Source organism: Perca fluviatilis, chromosome 7 (genome assembly GCF_010015445.1).
Source record: "Perca fluviatilis chromosome 7, GENO_Pfluv_1.0, whole genome shotgun sequence".
NCBI lineage: Eukaryota > Metazoa > Chordata > Actinopteri > Perciformes > Percidae > Perca > Perca fluviatilis.
In genome coordinates, this window is record NC_053118.1 from 40,337,128 (window position 1) to 40,364,941 (window position 27,814).

The following is a 27,814-nucleotide window of genomic DNA, read 5'->3' on the forward strand; positions in this document are numbered from 1 at the left end:
GGAGAAGAGAGGAGAGAGGAGAGGAGAAGAGAAGATAGATGGAGGAGAAGAGAGGAGAGAGGAGAGGAGAAGAGAAGATAGATGGAGGAGAAGAGAAGATAGATGGAGGAGAAGAGAAGATGGATGGAGGAGAAGAGAAGATGGATGGAGGAGAAGAGAAGATGGATGGAAGAGAAGAGAGGAGAGAGGAGAGGAGAAGAGAAGATAGATGGAGGAGAAGAGAAGATGGATGGAGGAGAAGAGAAGATGGATGGAGGAGAAGAGAAGATGGATGGAGGAGAGAGGTTTTTGGTTTTTAAAATCCCTTTATTGGACCATTTCCAGATAAGATTCACAGTCACAGAAAATCAACAGACACAAACAAAGAAAGAAACCTCCCATCCCTCACTCCACTGCTCACACAGCGACCGATTCTCTACCAGAGTTCGCTGAGGTGGTCCCAGGGCAGCACAAACTTCTTTCACCACCCTGTCGATAAGCCTACTAGAGGTGATGTTGCTCCTCACTCTCAGCACATCAACAGAGATTGCAGTCATCTTCATCAGGTGACCCAATTTAGTACAGCCAGCCTCTCTGAGACCGGCCCTCAGGCTGGCCGACTGCAATGTTCGAGTCCCCAGGAAGTTGTTGAAAAACAACGGTTCTTCAAAAAGCCACATTCCTGGAGTTTCCTTTACATCCCGAGAATATTGGAGTACCTGCCACGCCTGCAGCACAGAGTTGTAGAACGATGTCAACCCATTAAGGTCCACATCCTCAGTTCGTAAGAGGAAAAGCTGCTTATCGTATCCCAGACGCCCAGCTCTCCTCAGCAGCAGTCGGGCTGTGTCCAACCAGCTGGGGCCACACTTGTACAATAGTTTTTGAGCAGTCTGAAGTCTAAAGGAGGCAATTCTTGATTGAATATCCACCAGCCCCTGCCCCCCTTCAGCTACAGGCAAATATAAAACTGCTGCCCGAACCCAGTGTCGCCCCGACCAGAAGAAATCCACGATGGTTCTCTGAATGTCCTCCATCAGACCTCTTGGTGGCACGATGGCAATAAGCTTATGCCAAAGGGTCGAGGCAACCAAGTTATTGGCAACCAGAACTCTTCCCCTATTCGACAGCTGGGGTAGCAACCATGTCCATCTAGACAACCGAGCGCACACCTTCTCCTTCACTCCCTCCCAGTTCTTTTTAACAAAACCCTCAGATCCCAAAAACACTCCCAAAACCTTCAACCCTTCCTTCCCCCACTCAAGTCCCCCTGGCAGACTGGGCACGGCTTTACCTCTCCACTGCCCTACTAACAAGGCCTCACTCTTAGCCCAGTTCACCCGTGCAGATGTGGCCCTCTCATACAGGGATAGAGCATCCTGTAAACACTGAACATCTTTCTGGCTGCAGACAAAAATATTGACATCATCTGCATAGGCTGAAACAACAAGAGGACGCTCAACGCTCAAGGACCCAGGCAGGAGAAGACCACTAAGTCGAGCCCTCACCCTGCACAGTAGAGGTTCGATTGCTAAGGTATATATCTGTCCCGAAATAGGGCAACCCTGTCTTATCCCCCTCTGCACAGGAACGGGCCGACTCAGCCCAGCCCCCGTCTTCACCAAACACTGTGCACCATTGTACAACAAACCAACCCAAGACAGAAACCCATCACCAAAACCAAAAGCTTTAAGTGCAGAAAACAAATAAGAGTGATCCACCTTATCGAAAGCTTTTTCCTGGTCCAAAGAGACAATACCCACATCTAGATCATACACTTTACACACATCGAGAAGGTCCCGAACACAGAAAATATTGTCCATGATCGATCTATCTGGGACACAATAGGTTTGGTCCGAGTGTATAATTAGTTCCAGGACAACCTTCAACCGGTTTGATAATGCTCTGGAAAGTACCTTATAATCCGTACAGAGGAGGGAAACTGGGCGCCAGTTCTTAAGTAACGCCAGATCACCTTTTTTGGGCAGCAATGACAACACTGCTCGCTGACAAGAAACAGGAAGAAAACCTGTTGTAATCCCCTCGATAAAAACCTCCTGAAGGTCTGGTCCAATGGTATTCCAGAAGTGTTTATAACAATCTGTGGAGAGACCATCTATCCCCGGGGCCTTTCCTGTAGCCATCTGGTTGACTGCAGCTGTCAGCTCCTCCAGAGTTAGCTCGCAGTCCAAAGCAGCTTTCTGGTCCAGACTGAGCTGAGGAAGACCCTCCAGCAGCTCCTCACGACTCTGCATGCTGCACTGTTGGGCCCCAAAGAGGTCGGCATAGAACACCATCGCATGGCTCCTCATCTCCCCCGGACTGGTAGTTACTCTACCTCCTGGAAGCTGAAGGCAAGTCATTTGCTTCCTCTGAGCCACAGATCTTGCCAGATTAAAAAAGAAGGAGCTTGGGGCATCCATGTCCTTTAACCCTCATGCCCTCTTCGGTCATTTTTGTACATTTTTCTCAAGTTTTTTTTTTCATTTTGTGATCATTTTTGCTGTTACTTCTTATGGCATGAAATTTTGTAGGAATCCTTCTTTTCAGTCAAATTTTTTAAATCCAGTGTTTTTTAGTCTTACATGTCTTTTATACTTAAATGATTCATTTTGTACCCTCTGGACACCTTCGAGGCAAGAATGTCCACGCACACAAAAACTGTTATTAAATCATCATATATCAATATTTTTTTCTGCTTTTTTTTCATAAATCACTTAAACAACTTCTTACCTAATCAAAACCACCAAACATTCAATCATTTTCAGGATTTTAACCCTTTAAATGCCAGTTTATGTATTTGAAGTATGTCATTATTTATAAAAAAAAACACAAAAAATGATTTTTTTCCCATATAATGAATAATATATACAGTGCCTTGCGAAAGTATTCGGCCCCCTTGAACGTTTCGACCTTTTGCCACATTTCAGGCCTCAAACATAAAGATATAAAACTGTAATTTTTTGTGAAGAATCAACAACAAGTGGGTCCCAATTATGAAGTGGAACGAAATTTATTGGCTATTTCAAACTTTTTTAACAAATAAAAAACTGAAAAAGTGGGCGTGCAAAATTATTCAGCCCCTTTACTTTCAGTGCAGCAAACTCTCTCCAGAAGTTCAGTGAGGATCTCTGAATGATCCAATGTTGACCTAAATGACTAATGATGATAAATAGAATCCAGCTGTGTGTAATCAAGTCTCCGTATAAATGCACCTGCTCTGTGATAGTCTCAGAGGTCCGTGTAAAGCGCAGAGAGCATCATGAAGAACAAGGAACACACCAGGCAGGTCCGAGATACTGTTGTGGAGAAGTTTAAAGCCGGATTTGGATACAAAAAGATTTCCCAAGCTTTAAACATCCCAAGGAGCACTGTGCAAGCGATAATATTGAAATGGAAGGAGTATCAGACCACTGCAAATCTACGAAGACCCGGCCGTCCCTCTAAACTTTCAGCTCATACAATGAGAAGACTGATCAGAGATGCAGCCAAGAGGCCCATGATCACTCTGGATGAACTGCAGAGATCTACAGCTGAGGTGGGAGACTCTGTCCATAGGACAACAATCAGTCGTATACTGCACAAACCTGGCCTTTATGGAAGAGTGGCCCTTCATCACCTTCATCACCTTCCTCACCTTCCTCACCTTCATCACCTTCATCACCTTCATCACCTTCCTCACCTTCCTCACCTTCCTCACCTTCATCACCTTCATCACCTTCCTCACCTTCATCACCTTCATCACCTTCCTCACCTTCCTCACCTTCATCACCTTCCTCACCTTCATCACCTTCATCACCTTCATCACCTTCCTCACCTTCATCACCTTCATCACCTTCCTCACCTTCATCACCTTCCTCACCTTCATCACCTTCATCACCTTCCTCACCTTCATCACCTTCATCACCTTCATCACCTTCCTCACCTTCATCACCTTCATCACCTTCCTCACCTTCCTCACCTTCATCACCTTCATCACCTTCCTCAACAGCATCGCCGCGATCTGCCGCCACGCCCCCCAGCATCAGCTGCTCCAGCTACATCGGACCCGTCCTCGGCGCAACATCATCCGACCCGCTCACAGCCCCCTCACCCCTTTATCCGGCGCCGGGTTTCTCACAAGAGCCCGCCCCATCAGCTCCTCGCCATCATCAGCCTCGCCATCGCCTCGCCACCAGCCTCGCATCAGCTCCGCCACCAGCCCTCGCCATCAGCCTCGCCACCAGCCTCGCCACCAGCCTCGCCACCAGCCTCGCCACCAGCCTCGCCATCAGCCTCGCCACCAGCCTCGCCATCAGCCTCGCCATCAGCCTCGCCATCAGCCTCGCCATCAGCCTCGCCACCAGCCTCGCCATCAGCCTCGCCATCAGCCTCGCCATCAGCCTCGCCATCAGCCTCGCCACCGTCTGTGTGGACCTGCAAAGCGCTGGCGTCCCACCTCCCCACACTCAAAACATCTCCACGGTCCAGAGCTTGCACCGTGTAAGAGCCGTGAGCGTGCTTCACTCTGAAGGGCTCCTCCAGCGTCTGGGCGAGTCCAGGAACATGAACACCTGGTCTGGGCGAGTCCAGGAACATGAACACCTGGTCTGGGCGAGTCCAGGAACATGAACACCTGGTCTGAAGTCCAGGAACATGAACACCTGGTCTGGGCGAGTCCAGGAACATGAACACCTGGTCTGGGCGAGTCCAGGAACATGAACACCTGGTTCGGAAGTCCAGGAACATGAACACCTGGTCTGGGGCGAAGTCCAGGAACATGAACACCTGGTCTGGGCGAAGTCCAGGAACATGAACACCTGGTCTGGGCGAGTCCAGGAACATGAACACCTGGTCTGAGGAAGTCCAGGAACATGAACACCTGGTCTGGGCGGAGTCCAGGAACATGAACACCTGGTCTGGGCGAAGTCCAGGAACATGAACACCTGGTCTGGGCGCAGTCCAGGAACATGAACACCTGGTCAGCAGTCCAGGAACATGAACACCTGGTCTGGGCGAGTCCAGGAACATGAACACCTGGTCTGGGCGAGTCCAGGAACATGAACACCTGGTCTGGGCGAGTCCAGGAACATGAACACCTGGTCTGGGCGAGTCCAGGAACATGAACACCTGGTCTGGGGAAGTCCAGGAACATGAACACCTGGTCTGGGCGAGTCCAGGAACATGAACACCTGGTCTGGGCGAGTCCAGGAACATGCACCTGGTTGGGAAGTCAGAACATGACACCTGGTCTGTCCAGGACATGAACACCTGGTCTGGCGGTCAGACACTGGTCTCTGACGGGCGAGAAACAATCTGCGAGTCCAGGAACATGAACACCTGGTTGGCGAAGTCCAGGAACATGAACACCTGGTCTGGGCGAAGTCCAGGAACATGAACACCTGGTCTGGAGTCCAGGAACATGAACACCTGGTTCGAGTCAGGAACATAACACCTGGTTCTAGCGAGTCCAGGAACATGAACACCTGGTCTGGGCGAATCCAGGAACATGAACACCTGGTCTGGGAAGTCCAGGAACATGAACACCTGGGGGCGAGTCCAGGAACATGAACACCTGGTCTGGGCGAGTCCAGGAACATGAACACCTGGTCTGGGCGAGTCCAGGAACATGAACACCTGGTCTGGGCGAGTCCAGGAACATGAACACCTGGTCTGGGCGAGTCCAGGAACATGAACACCTGGTCTGGGCGAGTCCAGGAACATGAACACCTGGTCTGGGCGAGTCCAGGAACATGAACACCTGGTCTGGGCGGTCCCAGGAACATGAACACCTGGTCTGGGCGAGTCCAGGAACATGAACACCTGGTCTGGGCGAGTCCAGGAACATGAACACCTGGTCTGGGCGAGTCCAGGAACATGAACACCTGGTCTGGGCGAGTCCAGGAACATGAACACCTGGTCTGGGCGAGTCCAGGAACATGAACACCTGGTCTGGGCGAGTCCAGGAACATGAACACCTGGTCTGGGCGAGTCCAGGAACATGAACACCTGGTCTGGCGAGTCCAGGAACATGAACACCTGGTCTGGGCGAAGTCCAGGAACATGAACACCTGGTCTGGGCGAAGTTCAGGAACATGAACACCTGGTCTGGGCGAGTCCAGGAACATGAACACCTGGTCTGGGCGAGTCCAGGAACATGAACACCTGGTCTGGGCGAGTCCAGGAACATGAACACCTGGTCTGGGCGAGTCCAGGAACATGAACACCTGCCGCCTCAGAGACTACATCCTGAAGTCACCGTTTTAAATCCACTCGCAAACTTCCCAAACCTCTGAAGCTCCTTCCCCAACAACTCGTCGGATATGAACGGAGGAACACCATACGGTGATCCGCGTGGAGGGAACCGATAAAGGAGAAACCTGCACAAAGCTGTCTCTCTCTCTCAATCAGCTGATGCACCTGTCTCTCTCTCTCAATCAGCTGATGCATCTGTCTCTCTCTCTCAATCAGCTGATGCATCTGTCTCTCTCTCTCAATCAGCTGATGCACCTGTCTCTCTCTCTCAATCAGCTGATGCACCTGTCTCTCTCTCTCAATCAGCTGATGCACCTGTCTCTCTCTCTCAATCAGCTGATGCACCTGTCTCTCTCTCTCAATCAGCTGATGCACCTGTCTCTCTCTCTCAATCAGCTGATGCACCTGTCTCTCTCTCTCAATCAGCTGATGCATCTGTCTCTCTCTCTCAATCAGCTGATGCACCAGCTGCTCATCCTTCAGAAACACCACCACTGCTTTGTTCATTCTGGATGCAAAAGACAAGTTGTCATAGCTACCTGTTCACCAACCGCCAACAGCACCTCCTCCACAGTAACATTACTCTCCGGGGGGGCTATCCTCACGCCCTGCCGGAGACTCGGAGGTGGCGTCTCAAAGGACGCCATTCCTCCCGAAAAAAGACCCCGATTCCTCAGCAGACACTCCACAAAAAAGGTCTAAGAAACTTACCTGATCATGCACCAAAAAGACAGACTGAAGACAGTCAGAACATCCGAAAACAGAAACAGTTAGAAACTCCACTCGCACCTCCTCCTCCTCCACTCACACTCACCGGAAACGGAGAGGAGAGGAGAGGAGAGGGGAGGAGAGGAGAAGATAGATGAGAGGAGAGGAGGAGAGGAGAGAGGAGAGGAGAAGATAGATAGAGGAGAGGAGAGGAGAAGATGGAGGAGAGGAGAGAGGAGAGGAGAAGATAGATGGAGGAGAGGAGAGGAGAAGATGGAGGAGAGGAGAGAGGAGAGGAGAAGATAGATAGAGGAGAGGAGAGAGAAGATGGAGGAGAGGAGAGAGGAGAGGAGAAGATAGATAGAGGAGAGGAGAGGAGAAGATGGAGGAGAGGAGAGAGGAGAGGAGAAGATAGATAGAGGAGATAGAGGAGAGGAGAAGAGAAGATAGATAGAGGAGAGGAGAGGAGAAGAGAAGATAGAGGAGAGGAGAAGAGAAGATAGAGGAGAGGAGAGGAGAGGAGAAGATAGATAGAGGAGAGGAGAAGAGAAGATAGATAGAGGAGAAGATAGAGGAGAGGAGAAGAGAAGATAGATAGAGGAGAAGATAGAGGAGAGGAGAAGAGAAGATAGATAGAGGAGAAGATAGAGGAGAGGAGAAGAGAAGATAGATAGAGGAGAAGATAGAGGAGAGGAGAAGAGAAGATAGATAGAGGAGAGGAGAAGAGACGATAGATAGAGGAGAGGAGAAGAGAAGATAGATAGAGGAGAGGAGAAGAGAAGATAGATAGAGGAGAGGAGAAGAGAAGATAGATAGAGGAGAAGATAGAGGAGAGGAGAAAATAGATAGAGGAAGAGGAGAAATTAGAGGAGGAGAGGGAAATAGATAGAGAGTAGGGGAAGAAAGATAGATAGAGGAGAGAAAGAGAAGATAGATAGAGGAGATCCATCTGTTCCTCTGTTTAACTGTAACGTTGTCTCTGTTTGTGTCGACAGACGGCAGTGGTGCATCAGCGGGAAGCGCTCCCTCTGGTTAGGATGGGGCCGCACAGCACACCACGCAATGAGAGGAAACCTCCATCTCTCCCTCCATCCCTCCTTCTATCTCCTCCCATCCCTCTTCTTCCTCTGTGCCTCCATCCCACCCTCTTCTCTCCTCTTCCTCTCCATCCTTCCTGTCTCCTTCCTCCTCCTGTGTCCTCCATCCCTGTCGCTCCTCCTCCATCTGTTCTCCTTCCTTCTGTCTCTCTCCTCTGTCTCTCCCTCTGTCTCCTCCACCCTCTCTGTCTCCTCTCTGTCATCCCCTCTGTCTCTTCCATCCTCCTTTCTCCTCCATCTCCCCCTCTGTCTCCTCCTCCTCTCTCTCCTCCATCCTCCTTCTGTCTCCTCTCTCCATCCCTCCTCTGCTCCTCCTCCATCCCTCTGTCTCCTCCATCCTGCATCTCTCCTCCTCTGTCTCCTCCATCCCTCTTCTCCTCTCCTTTGTCTCCTCCTCCTCCTCTGTCTCCTCCATCTCTCCTCTGTCATCCCCCCACCTCCCTCCCTCTCTCCCCCTCCCCTCCCTCCCTCTTCCTCCCCTCCCCCCCTACCTCCCTCCTCCTCCCCCCCTCCATCCTCCGTTCCTCCTCCTCCTCCATCCCCCTCCTCCCTCCATCTCTTCATCCCTCCCTGCTTCCCTCTTTCCCTCCCTCTCCCCCTCCCCCCCCCTCGTCCTCATCCTCCCTCTCCCCCCCCCTCTCCTCTCCCTCCCCCTCACTCCCTCCCATCCCTCTCTCCTCCTCCTCCCACCTCTCCTCTCTTCTCCTCCATCCTCTGTCTCCATTCCATCCCTCTTCCCCCTCCTCCATCCCTCCCTTCCCCCTTTCCTCCTCCACCCTCATCCCTCCTCCTCCATCTCTCCTCCCTGCTCCTCCCCTTCTCCCTCTCTGTCTCCTCCCCCTCCCTCTGCCCCCCCTCTTTCTCCATCCCTCCCTTTCTCCCCTCCCTCCCTCTGTTCTCCTCCACTCTGTCTCCTCCTTCTGACTCTCCATCCTCCTCTGTCTCCTCCCTCTCTCCCCCCCCTCCCACTCCTCTTTCTCCTCCACCGACGTCCTTCATACTAACCCAATACCTTACTTTCCCTCTTCCTTGTCACGTTGCCTTCACTACTCTTCCCCAACTTCTTACCTTTCCACATATCTTTTACTCTTGCCCTGACTCCTGACCCACAACCCCCAGACTGACTCTTACCCAGACTGACTCTAACCCTAGTCCCCCAGACTGACTCTTACCCCCAACTGACTCTGAACCTAGTTACCCCCAACTGACTCTACCCAGATGACTCTAACCTAGTACCCCCAGATGGCCCTTTGGTTTGTTTCAGAGAGGCAGATCAGTGGGGAGGGGTAGAGGAGGGATAGCGTTCAGCGTTCTACTCTGCTCGGCAACAAGACTCCCAGCGAGGTGATTGGTTGTTACATTCCCTCTACAAAGGTCTTTTACACAGGCAGTGTGTTTAGGCTGGGGGGGGCTAACTCTTGTGAACGCAGCCTAACAGCCTAACTCTTGTGAACGCAGCCTAACTCTTGTGAACGCAGCCTAACAGCCTAACTCTTGTGAACGCAGCCTAACAGCCTAACTCTTGTGAACGCAGCCTAACTCTTGTGAACGGGCAGCCTAACTCTTGTGAACGCCCTAACAGCCTAACTCTTGTGAACCGGCCCTAACTCTTGTGAACGCCGGCCTAACAGCTAACTCTTGTGAACGCGACCCTAACAGCCTAACTCTTGTGAACGGCCCTAACTCTTGTGAACGCGCGGCCCTAACTCTTGTGAACCGCGCCTAACAGCCTAACAGCCTAACTCTTGTGAGCGAGCTAGCCTAACAGCCTAACTCTTGTGAACGCGGCCCTAACTCTTTGGACGCGGCCTAACTCTTGTGAACGCAGCCTAACAGCCTAACAGCCTAACTCTTGTGAACGCAGCCTAACAGCCTAACAGCCTAACTCTTGTGAACGCAGCCTAACTCGTGTTCCCGTCTGCAGGTTTCTCGCCGTTTTCGGGATCTGATGCGTTTGTTCCGGACGGCGGCTCGTCAGACCGGCTCCGAGGACGAGGCCCCGCCCCCTGAGCCGGCAGCAGCCAATGAGGAAGAAGATTGACGTTACCCAATCAGAGGAGCCGCAACAGATGAAATGTTTCTGGGGCTTTTATTGTGAAAGGATCCACAGACTGTAATGTTTCTGGGGCTTTTATTGTGAAAGGATCGACAGACTGTAAATATGAAAATATCAGATTATTTAATGTGTTTTTTGTCTTTTACAATAAAACTGTTTTTTCATCAAAAATAGTTTGTCTGTTGTCGTGGAAACAACTTTAACTTTTAGCAGAAAATACATGAAACATAAAACAAAGTTCATCAGAACATCCAAAATAACAGCTGATCATCTTTTAACCCTTTGATCTCTTTCTTCGGGTTAAAAACGGCGTCCGGCCGAATGTAGCCTCGTCTATTAGAGCAGAACATCTCTGATTGGTCGGCTCTGATTGGTCGGCTCTGATTGGTCGGCTCATCCCTGAGCTTTCTCTCCAGTTTCAGGATCAACATCCTCGTCCAGATCTGAAACAGGAAGCAGAAACTTTGTTGTTTCAACACGCCGAAATATTCTTCTTCTGCAGTTCTTCTCAAACGGTCTCCAGGAAGGAAACTCCGGTTGCAGATTGGTTGAGTCCTGAACCAGGACCTGAACCAGGACCAGGACCTGTTATATAGTCTAATAAAACATATTTTAATAATCTCACCCATACAGTCCTCCATTCGGTCCTCGGGGTTCGCCTGGTTCTGGTTCCCATGGGTCTGATTCTGGTTCTGCTGGGTCTGGTTCTGGTTCCCCTGGGTCTGGTTCTGCTGGGTATGGTTGTGGTTCTGCTGGGTCTCCTCCTCCATGGGAACATCTGCAGGTCAGACGGTAAAATCAGCAGAATTTCTGGAAGATGACAGAGAGAGTAGGGCTGAGAGCTGATTGGCCAGGCAGAGAGTAGGGCTGAGAGCTGATTGGCCAGGCAGAGAGAGTAGGGCTGAGAGCTGATTGGCCAGGCAGAGAGAGGGGGGGTGGGGGGAGTAAAGGATGCAGACCATTCACACACATTTTGGAAATGTCACAAAGTATACTATACAGAACTATGCAGAAGGTACTAGGTAAGATATTCCTCTGAGCCAAAGTTAGTAGAAGAAGAGACACTGACACAGCGCCTGATGGACAGTAGAACCAGGACCAGAACCAGAACCAGAACCAGCCACGAGGAGAAGAGATGGACTGCTAGAGATGTAACTCCCAAACTCAGATTTAGTTTTTTCGTTTCCTGTATTATTTTGGGTTGAAAATCTAAATCGGCAGAAACATGAACAGCACATTCATCTTTATTTATTTGTCTGCCTGTCTGTCTGTCTGTCTGTCTGTCTGTCTGTCTGTCTGTCTGCCTGTCTGTATGTCTGTCTGCCTGTCTGTTTCTCTCTGTCTGTCTGCCTGTCTGTATGTCTGTCTGCCTGTCTGTTTCTCTGTCTGTCTGTCTGTCTGCATGTCTGTTTCTCTGTCTGTCTGTCTGCCTGACTGTCTGTCATTCTGTCCTGTTCTGATTATTGTGGCCACTGACCTGCGGCTGCCTCTGATTGGTCGGGAGAAGAGACCCTCTGGCAGCACGAGGGATGGGGGAGGGGCTGCGACCTCTCTGTGATTGGCTGGCTGCTGGTGGGTGGGGCTACGTTGTTCCAGTAGGAGCCAATGGGAGAAGAGTTTGCTGCTGACACATCTGATCAAACAGAAACAGGAAGTGATGAAAGGTCAGCGCGAGTGTTTCATTACGCCTGTCACTGCCCGATGTGAGTCGAGCACTTAGCGACAAGTAGCCGACGAGATGCTAACGAGATGCTAACGAGAGACTAACGACAGACACTAACAAGAGACTAACGAGATGCTAACGAGAGACTAACGACAGACACTAACGAGACTAACGACAGACACTAACGAGAGACTAACGAGATGCTAACGAGAGACTAACGAGAGACTAACGACAGACACTAACGAGAGACTAACGACAGACACTAACGAGAGACTAACGACAGACACTAACGAGACTAACGACAGACACTAACGAGAGACTAACGACAGACACTAACGAGAGACTAACGAGATGCTAACGAGAGACTAACGAGAGACTAACGACAGACACTAACGAGACACTAACGAGAGACTAACGACAGACACTAACGAGAGACTAACGAGAGACTAACGACAGACACTAACGAGAGACTAACGAGAGACACTAACGAGAGACTAACGACAGACACTAACGAGAGACTAACGACAGACACTAACGAGAGACTAACGAGAGACTAACGACAGACACTAACGAGAGACTAACGACAGACACTAACGAGAGACTAACGACAGACACTAACGAGAGACTAACGAGAGACTAACGACAGACACTAACGAGAGACTAACGACAGACACTAACGAGAGACTAACGAGAGACTAACGACAGACACTAACGAGAGACTAACGAGAGACTAACGACAGACACTAACGAGAGACTAACGACAGACACTAACGAGAGACTAACGACAGACACTAACGAGAGACTAACGCACAGACACTAACGAGAGACTAACGAGAGACTAACGACAGACACTAACGAGAGACTAACGACAGACACTAACGAGAGACTAACGAGAGACTAACGAGAGACTAACGAGAGACTAACGACAGACACTAACGAGAGACTAACGACAGACACTAACGAGAGACTAACGACAGACACTAACGAGAGACTAACGACAGACACTAACGAGAGACTAACGAGAGACTAACGACAGACACTAACGAGAGACTAACGACAGACACTAACGAGACTAACGACAGAGACTAACGAGATGCTAACGAGAGAACAATACGTAACTTGCGAGCGGCGTGAGCGTGGTGTTTTCTACGTCTTTCCCACCAGAAAGGTGTCTGACGCGGCGCTGCTGCTAGCCTTGTCTGACTCATGGATGTTTCCCATAAACATAAACATATTCTGATCTGATTACAGCAGAGACAACGTCGTCAGGATAGGCTCCAGAATATTTCCTTCTGATTGGCGACATATTTAAATTATATTTATATCAAAACCTCGAGACGTTCAGACATCAACATGTCCTGTCTTAAATGTTTTTGTGTCTAAAGGACATTTAAACATCTTTTATATTCTCTGTTGCTGGAAACGCTTCCAACACGCCTCAGCAGCGTGTCTCCAGGCAGTGTGTTACCATGGGAACCCAATAACCTGTTACCATGGGAACCCAAATATAAACAGACACACCACGCAGCCAGGGTGTACCCTTACCCTTTAACACAGCTCAAGTATCAACTAATACTTAGTTACTCTCCTTTGAATACTTAGTTACTCTCCTTTAAATACTTAGTTACTCTCTCCTTTAAATACTTAGTTACTCTCTCCTTTAAATACTGAGTTACTCTCCTTTAAATACTGAGTTACTCTCCTTTGAATACTTAGTTACTCTCCTTTAAATACTTAGTTACTCTCCTTTAAATACTTAGTTACTCTCTCCTTTAAATACTGAGTTACTCTCCTTTAAATACTGAGTTACTCTCCTTTGAATACTTAGTTACTCTCCTTTAAATACTTAGTTACTCTCCTTTAAATACTTAGTTACTCTCTCCTTTAAATACTGAGTTACTCTCCTTTAAATACTTAGTTACTCTCTCCTTTAAATACTTAGTTACTCTCCTTTAAATACTTAGTTACTCTCTCCTTTAAATACTGAGTTACTCTCCTTTAAATACTCAGTTACTCTCCTTTGAATACTTAGTTACTCTCTCCTTTAAATACTGAGTTACTCTCCTTTGAATACTTAGTTACTCTCCTTTAAATACTGAGTTACTCTCCTTTAAATACTGAGTTACTCTCCTTTGAATACTTAGTTACTCTCTCCTTTAAATACTGAGTTACTCTCCTTTAAATACTCAGTTACTCTCCTTTGAATACTTAGTTACTCTCTCCTTTAAATACTGAGTTACTCTCCTTTAAATACTTAGTTACTCTCCTTTAAATACTTAGTTACTCTCTCCTTTGTTTATGAGACAAAAAGGCAACAGAAAGACAGTGCATGCTGGGAAACACTGCAGCCCCCCCAGTGCATGCTGGGAAACACTGCAGCCCCCAGTGCATGTTGGGAAACACTGCAGCCCCCAGTGCATGTTGGGAAACACTGCAGCCCCCAGTGCATGTTGGGAGAACACTGCAGCCCCCAGTGCATGTTGGGAAACACTGCAGCCCCCAGTGCATGCTGGGAAACACTGCAGCCCCAGTGCATGTTGGGAAACACTGCAGCCCCCAGTGCATGTTGGGAAACACTGCAGCCCCCAGTGCATGTTGGGAAACACTGCAGCCCCCAGTGCATGTTGGGAAACACTGCAGCCCCCAGTGCATGTTGGGAAACACTGCAGCCCCCAGTGCATGCTGGGAAACACTGCAGCCCCCAGTGCATGTTGGGAAACACTGCAGCCCCCAGTGCATGCTGGGAAACACTGCGCCCCCAGTGCATGCTGGAAACACTGCAGCCCCCAGTGCATGCTGGGAAACACTGCAGCCCCCAGTGCATGCTGGGAAACACTACAGCCCTCCTGTTGTCTTTAGATGATGAAAATCTCGTTGTAATCATGTGAGCGTGTTAATAAAGTTTCTGAAACTATATTTAAACACGAGTAAACTGACCGTAGGTCCGTCTGAGGAGCTTCCTGATTGGACAGTTTTCTCTGAGTCGCAGCAGACAGGACGTCCTGCTCACAGGATCCATCACAAGGTACTAAATATACTAAATATACACTAATATATACTAATATATATTAAATATACTAATATATATTAAATATACTAGATACATAAACACATAACTACGGGTTCTACGGAGTGTCTGAACGCGACGAGTCTCCTTCTGTCTGGGAACACAAACAGCTTCCTGTCAGCTGACACCTCAGCCTTCAAAATAAAAGCCTGCAGGCAGTTTTCAGTCACACCTCAACCTTCAAAATAAAAGCCTGTAGGCAGTTTTCAGAGCACAGTCCTCGTAGAGCTCATCATTTTAATGATGAAAAGACGGAGGTGATGGTTTTTGGTGGCACCACTGCGACCCCCCCTGTAGATCTGGGTTCCTTGGCCCAGTATATTAAACCTAGCGGTTAAAGTGGACCCAGTTGAGCAGTCAGATCAAGGCTGTTGTCAAATCAAGCTTCTTCCACTTGAGGCAGCTGGCCAAAATGAAGCCAATCCTGTGAAGACAGCACTTTGAGACGGTAATCCAGCCTTTGTTACCACTCGGCTGGATTACTGTAATGCACTTCATGAGGGGGTCAGTGGGTCCTCCATGGCCCGTCTCCAGATGGTCCAGAAAGCTGCTGCATGTCTTTTAAACATGAGCACATTCCCCCATCTTAGCTTCACTCCACTGGCTGCCTATTCAATTTAGGATCCATTTTAAAGTTCTTGTATTTGCTTTTAAAGCCCCCCCCCACCTCTCGGAGCTGTGTCAAACTCAAGGCCCGCGGGCCAAATCCGGCCCCTTGCCAGTTTTCATCCGGCCCATATATCAGTTCAGGTTCACAACACATTTCGGCCCTCCTATATGTGCGCCGAAACCAAGAAGACAGAAACTGTTTTCAAACTGTAATTACACGACACTCAAAACTGAATTTGCCGACTTTGACATTCAGAAATTTGCTAAAACTCTACGAAGGAACTTCTTTGCTGACTTTTGTCGACCAAACTGTAAGTGACAAAGCTGTATGAGACAACATGCAACAATACAGTCAACAGTTTTGACTTTCAATTAAATAAAAGCTTGTCAATAAACTAAACATGTCTGGCCCTTAATGTGATTCTCATTTTCTAGTGTGGCCCTCAGTGGAGTGGAGTTTGACCCCCCTGATCTACTACCCCCACCTCTCTTATCAGCTGATCAGCTGAGGGTGCCGAAAACTAAGCGGAAGTTCAGAGGAGACCGGGCCTTTGCTGTGGCGGCTCCTAAATTAAGGAATGATCTAAAACAGCCCTCTTCTCTGTCTGTTCTTAAAACTCTTCTCTTCTCTGTCTGTTCTTAAAACTCTTCTCTTCTCTGTCTGTTCTTTAAACTCTTCTCTTCTCTGTCTGTTCTTTAAACTCTTCTCTTCTCTGTCCGTTCTTAAAACTCTTCTCTTCTCTGTCTGTTCTTTAAACTCTTCTCTTCTCTGTCTGTTCTTAAAACTCTTCTCTTCTCTGTCTGTTCTTAAAACTCTTCTCTTCTCTGTCTGTTCTTAAAACTCTTCTCTTCTCTGTCTGTTCTTAAAACTCTTCTCTTCTCTGTCTGTTCTTAAAACTCTTCTCTTCTCTGTCTGTTCTTAAAACTCTTCTCTTCTCTGTCTGTTCTTAAAACTCTTCTCTTCTCTGTCTGTTCTTAAAACTCTTCTCTTCTCTGTCTGTTCTTAAAACTCTTCTCTTCTCTGTCTGTTCTTAAAACACATCTTATTGTCCTGCCGACCTTTAAAAGAGCTTTTATTGTGAAGGCTGTCGGTACGTCCTGTCGCCCCTTTTAAAGAGCTTTTATTGTGAAGGCTGTCGGTACTTCCTGCCGACCCTTTTAAAGAGCTTTTATTGTGAAGGCTGTCGGTACTTCCTGCCGACCTTTAAAAGAGCTTTTATTGTGAAGGCTGTCGGTACTTCCTGCCGACCTTTAAAAGAGCTTTTATTGTGAAGGCTGTCGGTACGTCCTGTCGACCCATTTAAAGAGCTTTTATTGTGAAGGCTGTCGGTACGTCCTGTCGACCCTTTTAAAAGAGCTTTTATTGTGAAGGCTGTCTGTACTTCCTGCCGACCCTTTTAAAAGAGCTTTTATTGTGAAGGCTGTCGGTACGTCCTGCCGACCCTTTAAAAGAGCTTTTATTGTGAAGGCTGTCGGTACGTCCTGTTGACCCTTTTAAAAGAGCTTTTATTGTGAAGGCTGTCGGTACGTCCTGTTGACCCTTTAAAAGAGCTTTTATTGTGAAGGCTGTCGGTACGTCCTGTTGACCCTTTTAAAGAGCTTTTATTGTGAAGGCTGTCTGTACTTCCTGCCGACCCTTTTAAAAGAGCTTTTACTGTGAAGGCTGTCGGTACGTCCTGTCGACCCTTTTAAAGAGCTTTTACTGTGAAGGCTGTCGGTACGTCCTGTCGACCCTTTTAAAGAGCTTTTATTGTGAAGGCTGTCGGTACGTCCTGTCGACCCTTTTAAAGAGCTTTTACTGTGAAGGCTGTCGGTATGTCCTGTCAAACCTTTTAAAGACCTTTTACTGTGAAGGCTGTCGGTACTTCCTGTCGACCCTTTTAAAGAGCTTTTATTGTGGAGGCTGTCGGTACTTCCTGCCGACCCTTTTAAAGAGCTTTTATTGTGAAGGCTGTCGGTATGTCCTGTCAAACCTTTTAAAGACCTTTTATTGTGAAGGCTGTCGGTACTTCCTGTCGACCCTTTTAAAGAGCTTTTATTGTGGAGGCTGTCGGTACTTCCTGTGTGGTATGTGACTCAACGACAGACTCGTGTTTGAGAGTAAAAGTTTAATCTGAAATATGAAAACAAGCTCTTTAAACTGAGCATCAAATATTTAATGATTTTACTAAATCACCGTAGCAACAGACAACAGGAAGTGGTTCCCCAACAAAACTGAAAATGTTAATAAAAAATGAATGAAACAAACAGATGGAGTGGGCGGGGCTTAGCGCCTTTTAAACATTTATCTGACAAAGAATAAAACTTTATAAACATAAAAAACTGAAATAAAATACATGTGTCAGATGAGTGATGATGTCATATGATGTCATCCCCAGAACCTCTGAGTGATGATGTCACCCCCAGAACTTCTGTCTGAGTGATGATGTCATCCCCAGAACCTCTGTCTGGCGGGGGGCGGGGTCAGTGCGTCCTCCCCCGGCGCCAGGCTGAAGATGGACCCTTCCGCCTCCACCGTGAACAGGAAGTAGATGTTGGCGGCCATCATGGCGAGACTCGGCACGAAGGAGAGGCCGAAACCGAACGCCCGGACGCTGCTGCCGCACGCCGCCGCCACCCAGTAAACCAGCCTGCAGACACGAAACAAACGCACCTTTAATCAAAAGTTTAAATTAATTGCTCCATGTAAATAATCAGGACTTTTAGCGTGTATAGAGCCAGCATATCTCCACCAGACTCCATGTAAATAATCAGGACTTTTAGTGTGTATAGAGCCAGCATATCTCCACCAGACTCCATGTAAATAATCAGGACTTTTAGCGTGTATAGAGCCAGCATATCTCCACCAGACTCCATGTAAATAATCAGGACTTTTAGCGTGTATAGAGCCAGCATATCTCCACCAGACTCCATGTAAATAATCAGGACTTTTAGTGTGTATAGAGCCAGCATATTTCCACCAGACTCCATGTTAATAATCAGGACTTTTAGCATGTATAGAGCCAGCATATCTCCACCAGACTCCATGTAAATAATCAGGACTTTTAGCGTGTCTAGAGCCAGCATATCTCCACCAGACTCCATGTAAATAATCAGGACTTTTAGCGTGTCTAGAGCCAGCATATCTCCACCAGACTCCATGTAAATAATCAGGACTTTTAGTGTGTATAGAGCCAGCATATTTCCACCAGACTTCATGTAAATAATCAGGACTTTTAGCGTGTATAGAGCCAGCATATCTCCACCAGACTCCATGTAAATAATCAGGACTTTTTAGCGTGTATAGAGCCAGCATATCTCCACCAGACTCCATGTAAATAATCAGGACTTTTAGCGTGTATAGAGCCAGCATATTTCCACCAGACTTCATGTAAATAATCAGGACTTTTAAGCGTGTATAGAGCCAGCATATCTCCACCAGACTCCATGTAAATAATCAGGACTTTTAGCGTGTATAGAGCCAGCATATTTCCACCAGACTCCATGTAAATAATCAGGACTTTTAGTGTGTATAGAGCCAGCATATTTCCACCAGACTCCATGTAAATAATCAGGACTTTTAGCGTGTATAGAGCCAGCATATTTCCACCAGACTCCATGTAAATAATCAGGACTTTTATCTCTCACCGTCCGAAGGCGAAGACCACGGTCAGCAGCGGGACAAGCTTCAGCTGGTGCTGGCTCAGGTACATCGCCATGACGACCAGCTGCAGGAAGTAGATCAGGAACAAGGAGGCGGAGTCAGAGACAAAGCGCCGGTGGACAGAGACCTCCTGAGGCTCCGCCTCCTTCAACTCGTCATCAAACCGAGGACCAATCCCAGAGGACCTGAGTCGACTGGCGCCGAGCACCAGCCAACCTGAGAGAGACAGACAGGTTAGAGAGACAGACAGACAGGGAGACAGGCAGGTTAGAGAGACAGGCATGTTAGAGAGACAGACAGGTTAGAGAGACAGGCATGTTAGAGAGACAGACAGGTTAGAGAGACAGACAGACAGACAGACAGACAGACAGACAGACAGACAGACAGGTGTCCTACCCAGTACTATGGGGATGGTGGCGAACACGGAGCAGCGCAGCACGTAGACGAGTCGCAGCGCGGCGCCGTCCATCAGCGGGGCGTCGAACGGCAGGAACACAAACCCCCCCCACACCAGCAGGGGGAAGAACAGCAGTGATGTCATCAGGGACACGCCCCCTTTCAGGACGTCCCGGCTGAGACAGCCAGGCCCACCTGAGAGACAGACAGACAGACATGTTATAGGGTAAATGTCTGACAACATTATGGGATGGATCCCTACAGAGACAGACCTTTTAGTTAAAGAGTAAGATCCTTTTAGTTTAACATCAAACAGCCCCGAAATCACCATCACCAAACTCCACCAGACTCCATGTAAATAATCAGGACTTTTAGCGTGTATAGAGCCAGCATATCTCCACCAGACTCCATGTAAATAATCAGGACTTTTAGTGTGTATAGATCCAGTATATCTCCACCAGACTCCATGTAAATAATCAGGACTTTTAGCGTGTATAGAGCCAGTATATCTCCACCAGACTCCATGTAAATAATCAGGACTTTTAGCGTGTATAGAGCCAGCATATCTCCACCAGACTCCATGTAAATAATCAGGACTTTTAGTGTGTATAGATCCAGTATATCTCCACCAGACTCCATGTAAATAATCAGGATTTAGCGTTGTATAGAGCCAGTATATCTCCACCAGACTCCATGTAAATAATCAGGACTTTTAGTGTGTATAGAGCCAGTATATCTCCACCAGACTCCATGTAAATAATCAGGACTTTTAGTGTGTATAGATCCAGTATATCTCCACCAGACTCCATGTAAATAATCAGGACTTTTAGTGTGTATAGAGCCAGCATATCTCCACCAGACTCCATGTAAATAATCAGGACTTTTAGGGTGTATAGAGCCAGCATATCTCCACCAGACTCCATGTAAATAATCAGGACTTTTAGTGTGTATAGAGCCAGCATATTTCCACCAGACTCCATGTAAATAATCAGGACTTTTAGCGTTGTATAGAGCCAGCATATTCCACCAGACTCCATGTAAATAATCAGGACTTTTAGGGTGTATAGAGCCAGCATATTTCCACCAGACTCCATGTAAATAATCAGGACTTTTAGCTGTATAGAGCCAGCATATCTCCACCAGACTCCATGTAAATAATCAGGACTTTTAGTGTGTATAGAGCCAGCATATTTCCACCAGACTCCATGTAAATAATCAGGACTTTTAGCGTGTATAGAGCCAGCATATCTCCACCAGACTCCATGTAAATAATCAGGACTTTTAGGCGTGTATAGAGCCAGCATATCTCCACCAGACTCCATGTAAATAATCAGGACTTTTTAGCGTGTATAGAGCCAGCATATCTCAACCAGACTCCCTGTAAATAATCAGGACTTTTAGCGTGTATAGAGCCAGCATATCTCCACCAGACTCCATGTAAATAATCAGGACTTTTAGCGTGTATAGAGCCAGCATATCTCCACCAGACTCCATGTAAATAATCAGGACTTTTAGGGTGTATAGAGACAGCATATTTCCACCAGACTCCATGTAAATAATCAGGACTTTTAGCGTGTATAGAGCCAGCATATCTCCACCAGACTCCATGTAAATAATCAGGACTTTTAGCGTGTATAGAGCCAGCATATCTCCACCAGACTCCATGTAAATAATCAGGACTTTTAGCGTGTATAGAGCCAGCATATCTCCACCAGACTCCATGTAAATAATCAGGACTTTTAGCGTGTATAGAGCCAGCATATCTCCACCAGACTCCATGTAAATAATCAGGACTTTTAGGGTGTATAGAGCCAGCATATCTCCACCAGACTCCATGTAAATAATCAGGACTTTTAGCGTGTATAGAGCCAGCATATTTCCACCAGACTCCATGTAAATAATCAGGACTTTTAGGGTGTATAGAGACAGCATATTTCCACCAGACTCCATGTAAATAATCAGGACTTTTAGCGTGTATAGAGCCAGCATATTTCCACCAGACTCCATGTAAATAATCAGGACTTTTAGCGTGTATAGATCCAGCATATCTCCACCAGACTCCATGTAAATAATCAGGACTTTTAGGGTGTATAGAGCCAGCATATTTCCACCAGACTCCATGTAAATAATCAGGACTTTTAGCGTGTATAGAGCCAGCATATCTCCACCAGACTCCATGTAAATAATCAGGACTTTTAGCGTGTATAGAGCCAGCATATTTCCACATGTAAATTAAGGGTTTATTTCAACCAAACCAGAGTGGTGATTGTTGGAACAGTGGAAACAGAGAGAGACAGACACTCAGACAGAGAGAGAGACAAAGAGACAGACAGACAGACAGAGAGAGAGACTTAGAGACAGAGAGAGACAGGTATATTTACATCTGGCAGGTGGCGTGTCCTCGGCCCACTCGTACTGGCAGCCATGTTGGTTGTAGTCCTGTGGTTCTCCTCGGGGGCCCAGGAAGGGTCTCTTCTCAGACTCCATTTCCCAGAATGCCTCAGTGTCTCTGGATGAGTTGGGGCAGTGGAGGACAGCGACTGATGGACTGAACACCTGCGCTGCGTGCTCCGGCAGCTCGTTCTCTGCAGGCTCCGCCTCCAGCGCTGTCCTAAGCTCCGCCCCCAGAGGCATCCTAAGCCCCACCCCTTCTCTCTGACTCTCAGGCTCCTCCTCCAGCGGCGTCCTAAGCCCCGCCCCCTCTAACTGACTCTCTGTCCAGCTCGCCGCTGACCTCACACTGCGCCGGTCACCTTTACCTGTCTGTCCACCTGTCTGTCTGTCTCTGGGCTCCTCCCACTCGTCTTCTCCGTCCATCTGGTTCACCTTCACCCCCCCGCTGTCCTCCATCTTGGTACTTCCTGTCAGACACTGGCCGTCTGTCAGCAGAGACATGTCTGTCTGTCTGTCTGTCTGTGTCTCTGTCTGTCTGTCTGTGTCTCTGTCTGTCTGTCTGTCTGCCTCTCTGTCTGTCTGTCAAAGAGAACAGAGGACATTTATATTTTAGCAGAGAGAAAGTTAGTTTCTATGGAACGCTGTTTTATTCACAATTAAATACATGAATAAATAAATAAATAAATATGCCTTTGAGATACATCATTAAATAAATATAAATAATTAAATAAATGTATTTATTTCCAGTTCTTATCTGCAGATCAGGGGGCGTGGCTATCTCTCTCATTCTGAACAAGGTGAATGGGACTTCTTTGGCAGAACAACAGGACAATTTTAACAATTTTCGCCATCTTATTCATCACTAAATTCACTTCTGAGAACGTTTTAGGCGAGACATTAACTGTTTAGATTTTGAATATAGGCAGTCTTGTGTAAATCGTTGCCGCATTGACAATTTGTTTCAAAGTTTCGGAGTTGAGAAGCTCCAAATAGTGACGGACAGCCAGCTAGCGCCTGCTAACTCACACACACACACACACACACACACACACACACACACACACACACACACACACACACACACACACACACACACACACACACACACACACACACACACACACACACACACACACACACACACACCTCCTGGTACTCTGTCCACTCTGGTTGACATTAGCTGAGGCGTTGCTAAGTGAGCTAGCGGGCTAACGACTGCTGCAATTCACATTAAACTGATACACAGGTATCTCTCTGTCCCCGCCTCTGCCTGCTGCACTGTGGCCGTGTGTGTGTGTGTGTGTGTGTGTGTGTGTGTGTGTGTGTGTGTGTGTGTGTGTGTGTGTGTGTGTGTGTGTGTGTGTGGGTTTTCAGGCTTCTGGCTATCCTGCTACTGAACTCGCTGCCATACTACTAGAAAACTTTGAAACAAATTGTCAATGCGGCAACGATTTACACAAGACTGCCTATATTCAAAATCTAAACAGTTAATGTCTCGCCTAAAACATTCTCAGAAGTGAATTTAGTGATGAATAAGATGGCGAAAATTGTTAAAATTGTCCTGTTGTTCTGCCAAAGAAGTCCCATTCACCTTGTTCAGAATGAGAGAGATAGCCACGCCCCCTGATCTGCAGATAAGAACTGGAAATAAATACATTTATTTAATTATTTATGTATTTATTGCCTCATTTATTTATTTCATGATGTATTTATTCATTTATTCAGGGCTTAAAGTGAAAAAAAAATCATGAGCCTGAAACTTTTTTGGAGGGGGGGGGGGGTAAAGTCCTTACATCACAATCACAACTTTGCATTTAGCTTTTCATAAACTCTGGGACAAGGCTGTTAGGGTTAAATAACTCAGGCATGAAAACAGGTCAGGGGTGAATAAGGTGAGAATGATATTACCCCTCTGGGGGGTCCGGGGCCATGCTCCCCCAGGAGAACATTTTAAATATTCCAGATTTAAAGCATCAATCTGATGCATTTTTTGCCAACCAACAATATAATATCTCAATATGCACTCATTAAAGTTAATTTGACAAAACAGTTAAAGTCCTTCTGACATTACACTATAATAAAAGTCATAATTTTTAACAACTAAAAAGTTTTGGATACATTTTTACTTCTTCCAACCAGATGTTAAATTAAGAGTCAATGTGGATTTACATATTGCAATAATATCATAATCCTACAATGAATCATTGTGAAAACTAAACTTCACTACTTTGGCCAGGTCATCATCAGAAGAGAGAATTAGTCCATGTTGATATCAGCTGCTTTATTTACATGTATTAAAACCGTTTCATACAGCTAGAGGTCCAGACTCCTTTATGTTTAATACCTGCCACGCTGAGTCCAGACAGACAGCTTTATGGAGGCAGTTTGGGCCTCAGATAGCTTTCACACAGCGAACATCGTTAATGATTAATATTGTCTGTATCGGTCGGTCGGTGAAGGAACAGTCTTAACGGTAACGTATGACTTGGTGACCAGCATCTAAGACCAGCGCCCTGTCTTACCGCTGCTGCCGTCCGGTCTCTTCCTTCAACATGACCTGCTGAAGCGCCCCCTCCCTCAGTTTGAGCCACCGAGCTCTGAACAGCTTCCTGTCTCCTCCCTTCTCCTCTCGTCCTCTATTCATGCCCAGCGCCATTTATTTTAACTCCTTCCTCAACTAAAGCTGTAGCTACGTGCTCCAAGTTTGATCAACTTTGCATCCATTTTTTTAGCCGCGTTACCACGGAGACCACACCGCAGTCTCGCTTTTCGGCAAAGACCCTACTTTGCATCTGATTGGCTAGAACTCATTTCATTGGTAGGTGGAAGTTCGATGATTGGTTAAATCCCATGTGGACTTTTTAATTTATTTATTTTTCTAAAATATTCATACAGCAGAAACCCGGCACCAGGCCCGAGTACTTTCAGCCCTGTGTTAGTTAGAGCTGCGTTCCTCTCATATGATTGGTCGGTGAAATCAATGCACTCGAAAATATTAAACCGCATCGGAGGTCCGGCACGGTGCCGGTGTGCCAGTTTATCTGGTGATGCTGTTGACTGGTGATATTTGCATGAAATCAGTGAATATTCAACAAGGCCCTGCCCTGCCTCCGCCCCTAGAGGTTCACATTTCACAGTGTTTGCAAGTGAGACCAAATAAAGGAAATCACTGAAAACATCACCAGTTTATGTGTAATACATGTCAGTTTAAGCATCATCCACACTAATACGACACATACTGTATGAATGGAAAATAAAATAAAAATAAACGCACAGATCTAGCTGGGATTCAAACCTTGGATGTCATGGACAAAAAAAGTTAACAGACTTTTGACGGGCGGAGGCAGAGCAGAAGGCAGGGCAGGGCCTTGTTGAATATTCACTGATTTCACGCAAAATGTGTGTACTATATATATATATATATATATATATATATATATATATATATATATATATATATATATATATATATATATATATATATATATATATATATATATATATATATATATATATATATATATATATATAGTACACAGCCTGCTGGAGCTCAGCTCCGCCTCCTTCAGCATCAAACGTTTGGCCGGGGCTTCAGCCCCGAATGTATTTTGAAGTGTTGACTGACAAATATGAAACCGGACGTCGCTTTGTGTCCACTCTCGCTGTAAACAGCTGGGCAGCTTCAGGTTTATGGACGCGCTCTGCTGGCGACATGCTGCGGCAAATGTGTCGCGTTTGTGCTCCGTGCATTTCTGCCATAAGTTTCGGGTTTCCACCTCCGATGTAGAGCAGCGTACAGCCTCTTCCCTAAAGGTCTCACACGGCGCTCTGTGTCTGTCAGGCGGTCTGAGATCTACCGTATCAGCAGACCAATCACGTAATGCGCATTAGACTACGGTGCAGGTAGATTATTTTCTGAAATATAGTGACTTTATTTTTGTAGGCTAATAGCCTATTATAACTTTATTTTTCACAAAATATCACAACTCCTCCAAATCTCAGAGAGCACAGGTGGGATGAGTTATATTTTGAATGTGCACAAAGTTTTGGACATGAGCAGAAATCTTGCTCAAACATCTGAAATATTAAAGTCCAGGTGTGAATAATGTATCACTGAGGTGAATAATTGTCATATGCACATTTACAGAGGTTACTTCCTCAACAAAAGATGCAAAAGAGGGAAGAATAAATTATGCCTAGGCTACATGTGTGCTGACTCAGATATAATAAGAAAAGTCGATCTAAACGAGAATAAATAGATAAAGTAATACAGAATGCCTGAGAGCCTTACTGCAATATTTTCCATTATGTTTTTATATTTGGATTGTAATGTTTCCCTTTACATAAAGATGATCTGGGGGAGGACCCCCAGACCCCCACATCATAAGTCAGCACACACATCTGGAAGCAAAACCCTGTCCTTTGGGTTGCCAGGCCAGTTATGATTAGACCAGATGTTGGTGCCATCTAACAAACTGGAAGCTAAAATGAACATACACCGGCTATTAACAAGCTGGGCCAGCCAATCACTGTTAAAAAGGCTCTAATAGTGGTTTCTGATTCTCTTAAATCAACATTATTTTCTTGTTTAAAAAGATGTTTACATATTTGCCAACCAATATTTTCAAACATGTTCAATTTCATACATTTCTGAGGGTGAAATCCGTTGCCTGCCTGTTGACATTAGCCTATAAAAGGTAAGAAATAATAATAAAGTAAGTGAATTGTAAAGTATTTCTCTTTGTTTGAACTAATCAACCCAACCTTACACATTAATACTGGAAAAAGAGCCCCTTTGGTGTAAAACACATTAAGTCATTTTACAATGACGACCATTCCCCGTAAATAAGGGCTCCCCCTCCCTACAAAAGCCAATTTAACCACTGTTTCTGATCACACTGCAGCACAGGGCCAGAGCTAGCATGCTAACGGAGCTAACATGCTAACGGAGCTACCAGCTACCAGAGCTAGCATGCTAACGGAGCTACCAGAGGCATGTGTGTACAGTAGCAGTAACCGAGCTAACATGCTAACAGCTGGACTCACATTCAATAACTTAAAGATGAAAGACTGACCTGTACACTCTTCTTCTCTTCTCTTCTCTTCTCTTCTAATGTGTCCGCTGGTGTTGTTGATGTTGTGAAAGTCTCCCGGAAGTTGGTCTCAGGTGTGTCCCGACCGTCCCGACCTGTCAGGTGAGTTAAAGGCAAAGTCCTCTTAAAGGGACAGACACACCAATATGATGAAGTGAATGGACTCCTAGCACACAGAGAGAAGCGTTTCTGAATTATAAACATTAATCATGAAGGTAATGTGATCTCAGTTATATATCAGTTATATATTAGTTATATATTAGTTATATATCAGTTATATATATTAGTTATATATCAGTTATATATCAGTTATATATGAGTTATATATTAGTTATATATTAGTTATATATATTAGTTATATATCAGTTATATATCAGTTATATATTAGTTATACATTAGTTATATATCAGTTATATATTAGTTATATATCAGTTATATATTAGTTATATATTAGTTATATATATTAGTTATATATCAGTTATATATCAGTTATATATCAGTTATATAATATATTTAATAGTTATATATTAGTTATACATCAGTTATATATCAGTTATATATCAGTTATATATTAGTTATATATTAGTTATACATCAGTTATATATCAGTTATATATTAGTTATATATCAGTTATATATTAGTTATATATCAGTTATATATTAGTTATATCAGTTATATATTAGTTATATATTAGTTATACATCAGTTATATATCAGTTATATATTATATTAGTTATATATTAGTTATATATCAGTTATATATCAGTTATATATTATGTTGTGTATATAAAGACAGTTATATATCAGTTATATATTATGTTGTGTATATAAAGACAGTTATATATCAGTTATATATTATGTTGTGTATATAAAGAC

General features: G+C 45.9%; 2 protein-coding genes and 1 long non-coding RNA gene across 3 annotated transcripts in view; 2 read left to right on the forward strand and 1 right to left on the reverse strand.

Annotated features, from left to right (window-relative positions):
* Positions 1 to 7,079, forward strand: part of LOC120562498 (GON-4-like protein) — a 53,225-nt gene extending 46,146 nt beyond the window's left edge. Inside the window, exon 37 of the mRNA XM_039806207.1 lies at positions 6,670 to 7,079. Within this exon, the coding sequence (XP_039662141.1) occupies positions 6,670 to 7,079 (410 nt within the window). The remainder of the gene's footprint in view (positions 1 to 6,669) is intronic.
* Positions 7,080 to 9,319: 2,240 nt separating this feature from the next.
* LOC120562379 lies at positions 9,320 to 10,245 on the forward strand. Its single transcript, XR_005639768.1, has 2 exons — positions 9,320 to 9,362; positions 9,943 to 10,245. It is a non-coding gene; the product is annotated as an uncharacterized LOC120562379 (long non-coding RNA).
* Positions 10,246 to 17,506: 7,261 nt separating this feature from the next.
* Positions 17,507 to 27,057, reverse strand: tmem79b (transmembrane protein 79b). Its single transcript, XM_039806088.1, has 5 exons — positions 26,922 to 27,057; positions 21,834 to 22,425; positions 19,453 to 19,647; positions 19,041 to 19,272; positions 17,507 to 18,043 (listed from the first exon to the last, which is right to left on the reverse strand). The coding sequence occupies exons 2-5, from the start codon at positions 22,345 to 22,347 to the stop codon at positions 17,842 to 17,844; spliced, it is 1,143 nt and encodes a 380-aa protein (XP_039662022.1). The 5' UTR covers positions 22,348 to 22,425; positions 26,922 to 27,057; the 3' UTR covers positions 17,507 to 17,841.
* Positions 27,058 to 27,814: the final 757 nt, after the last annotated feature.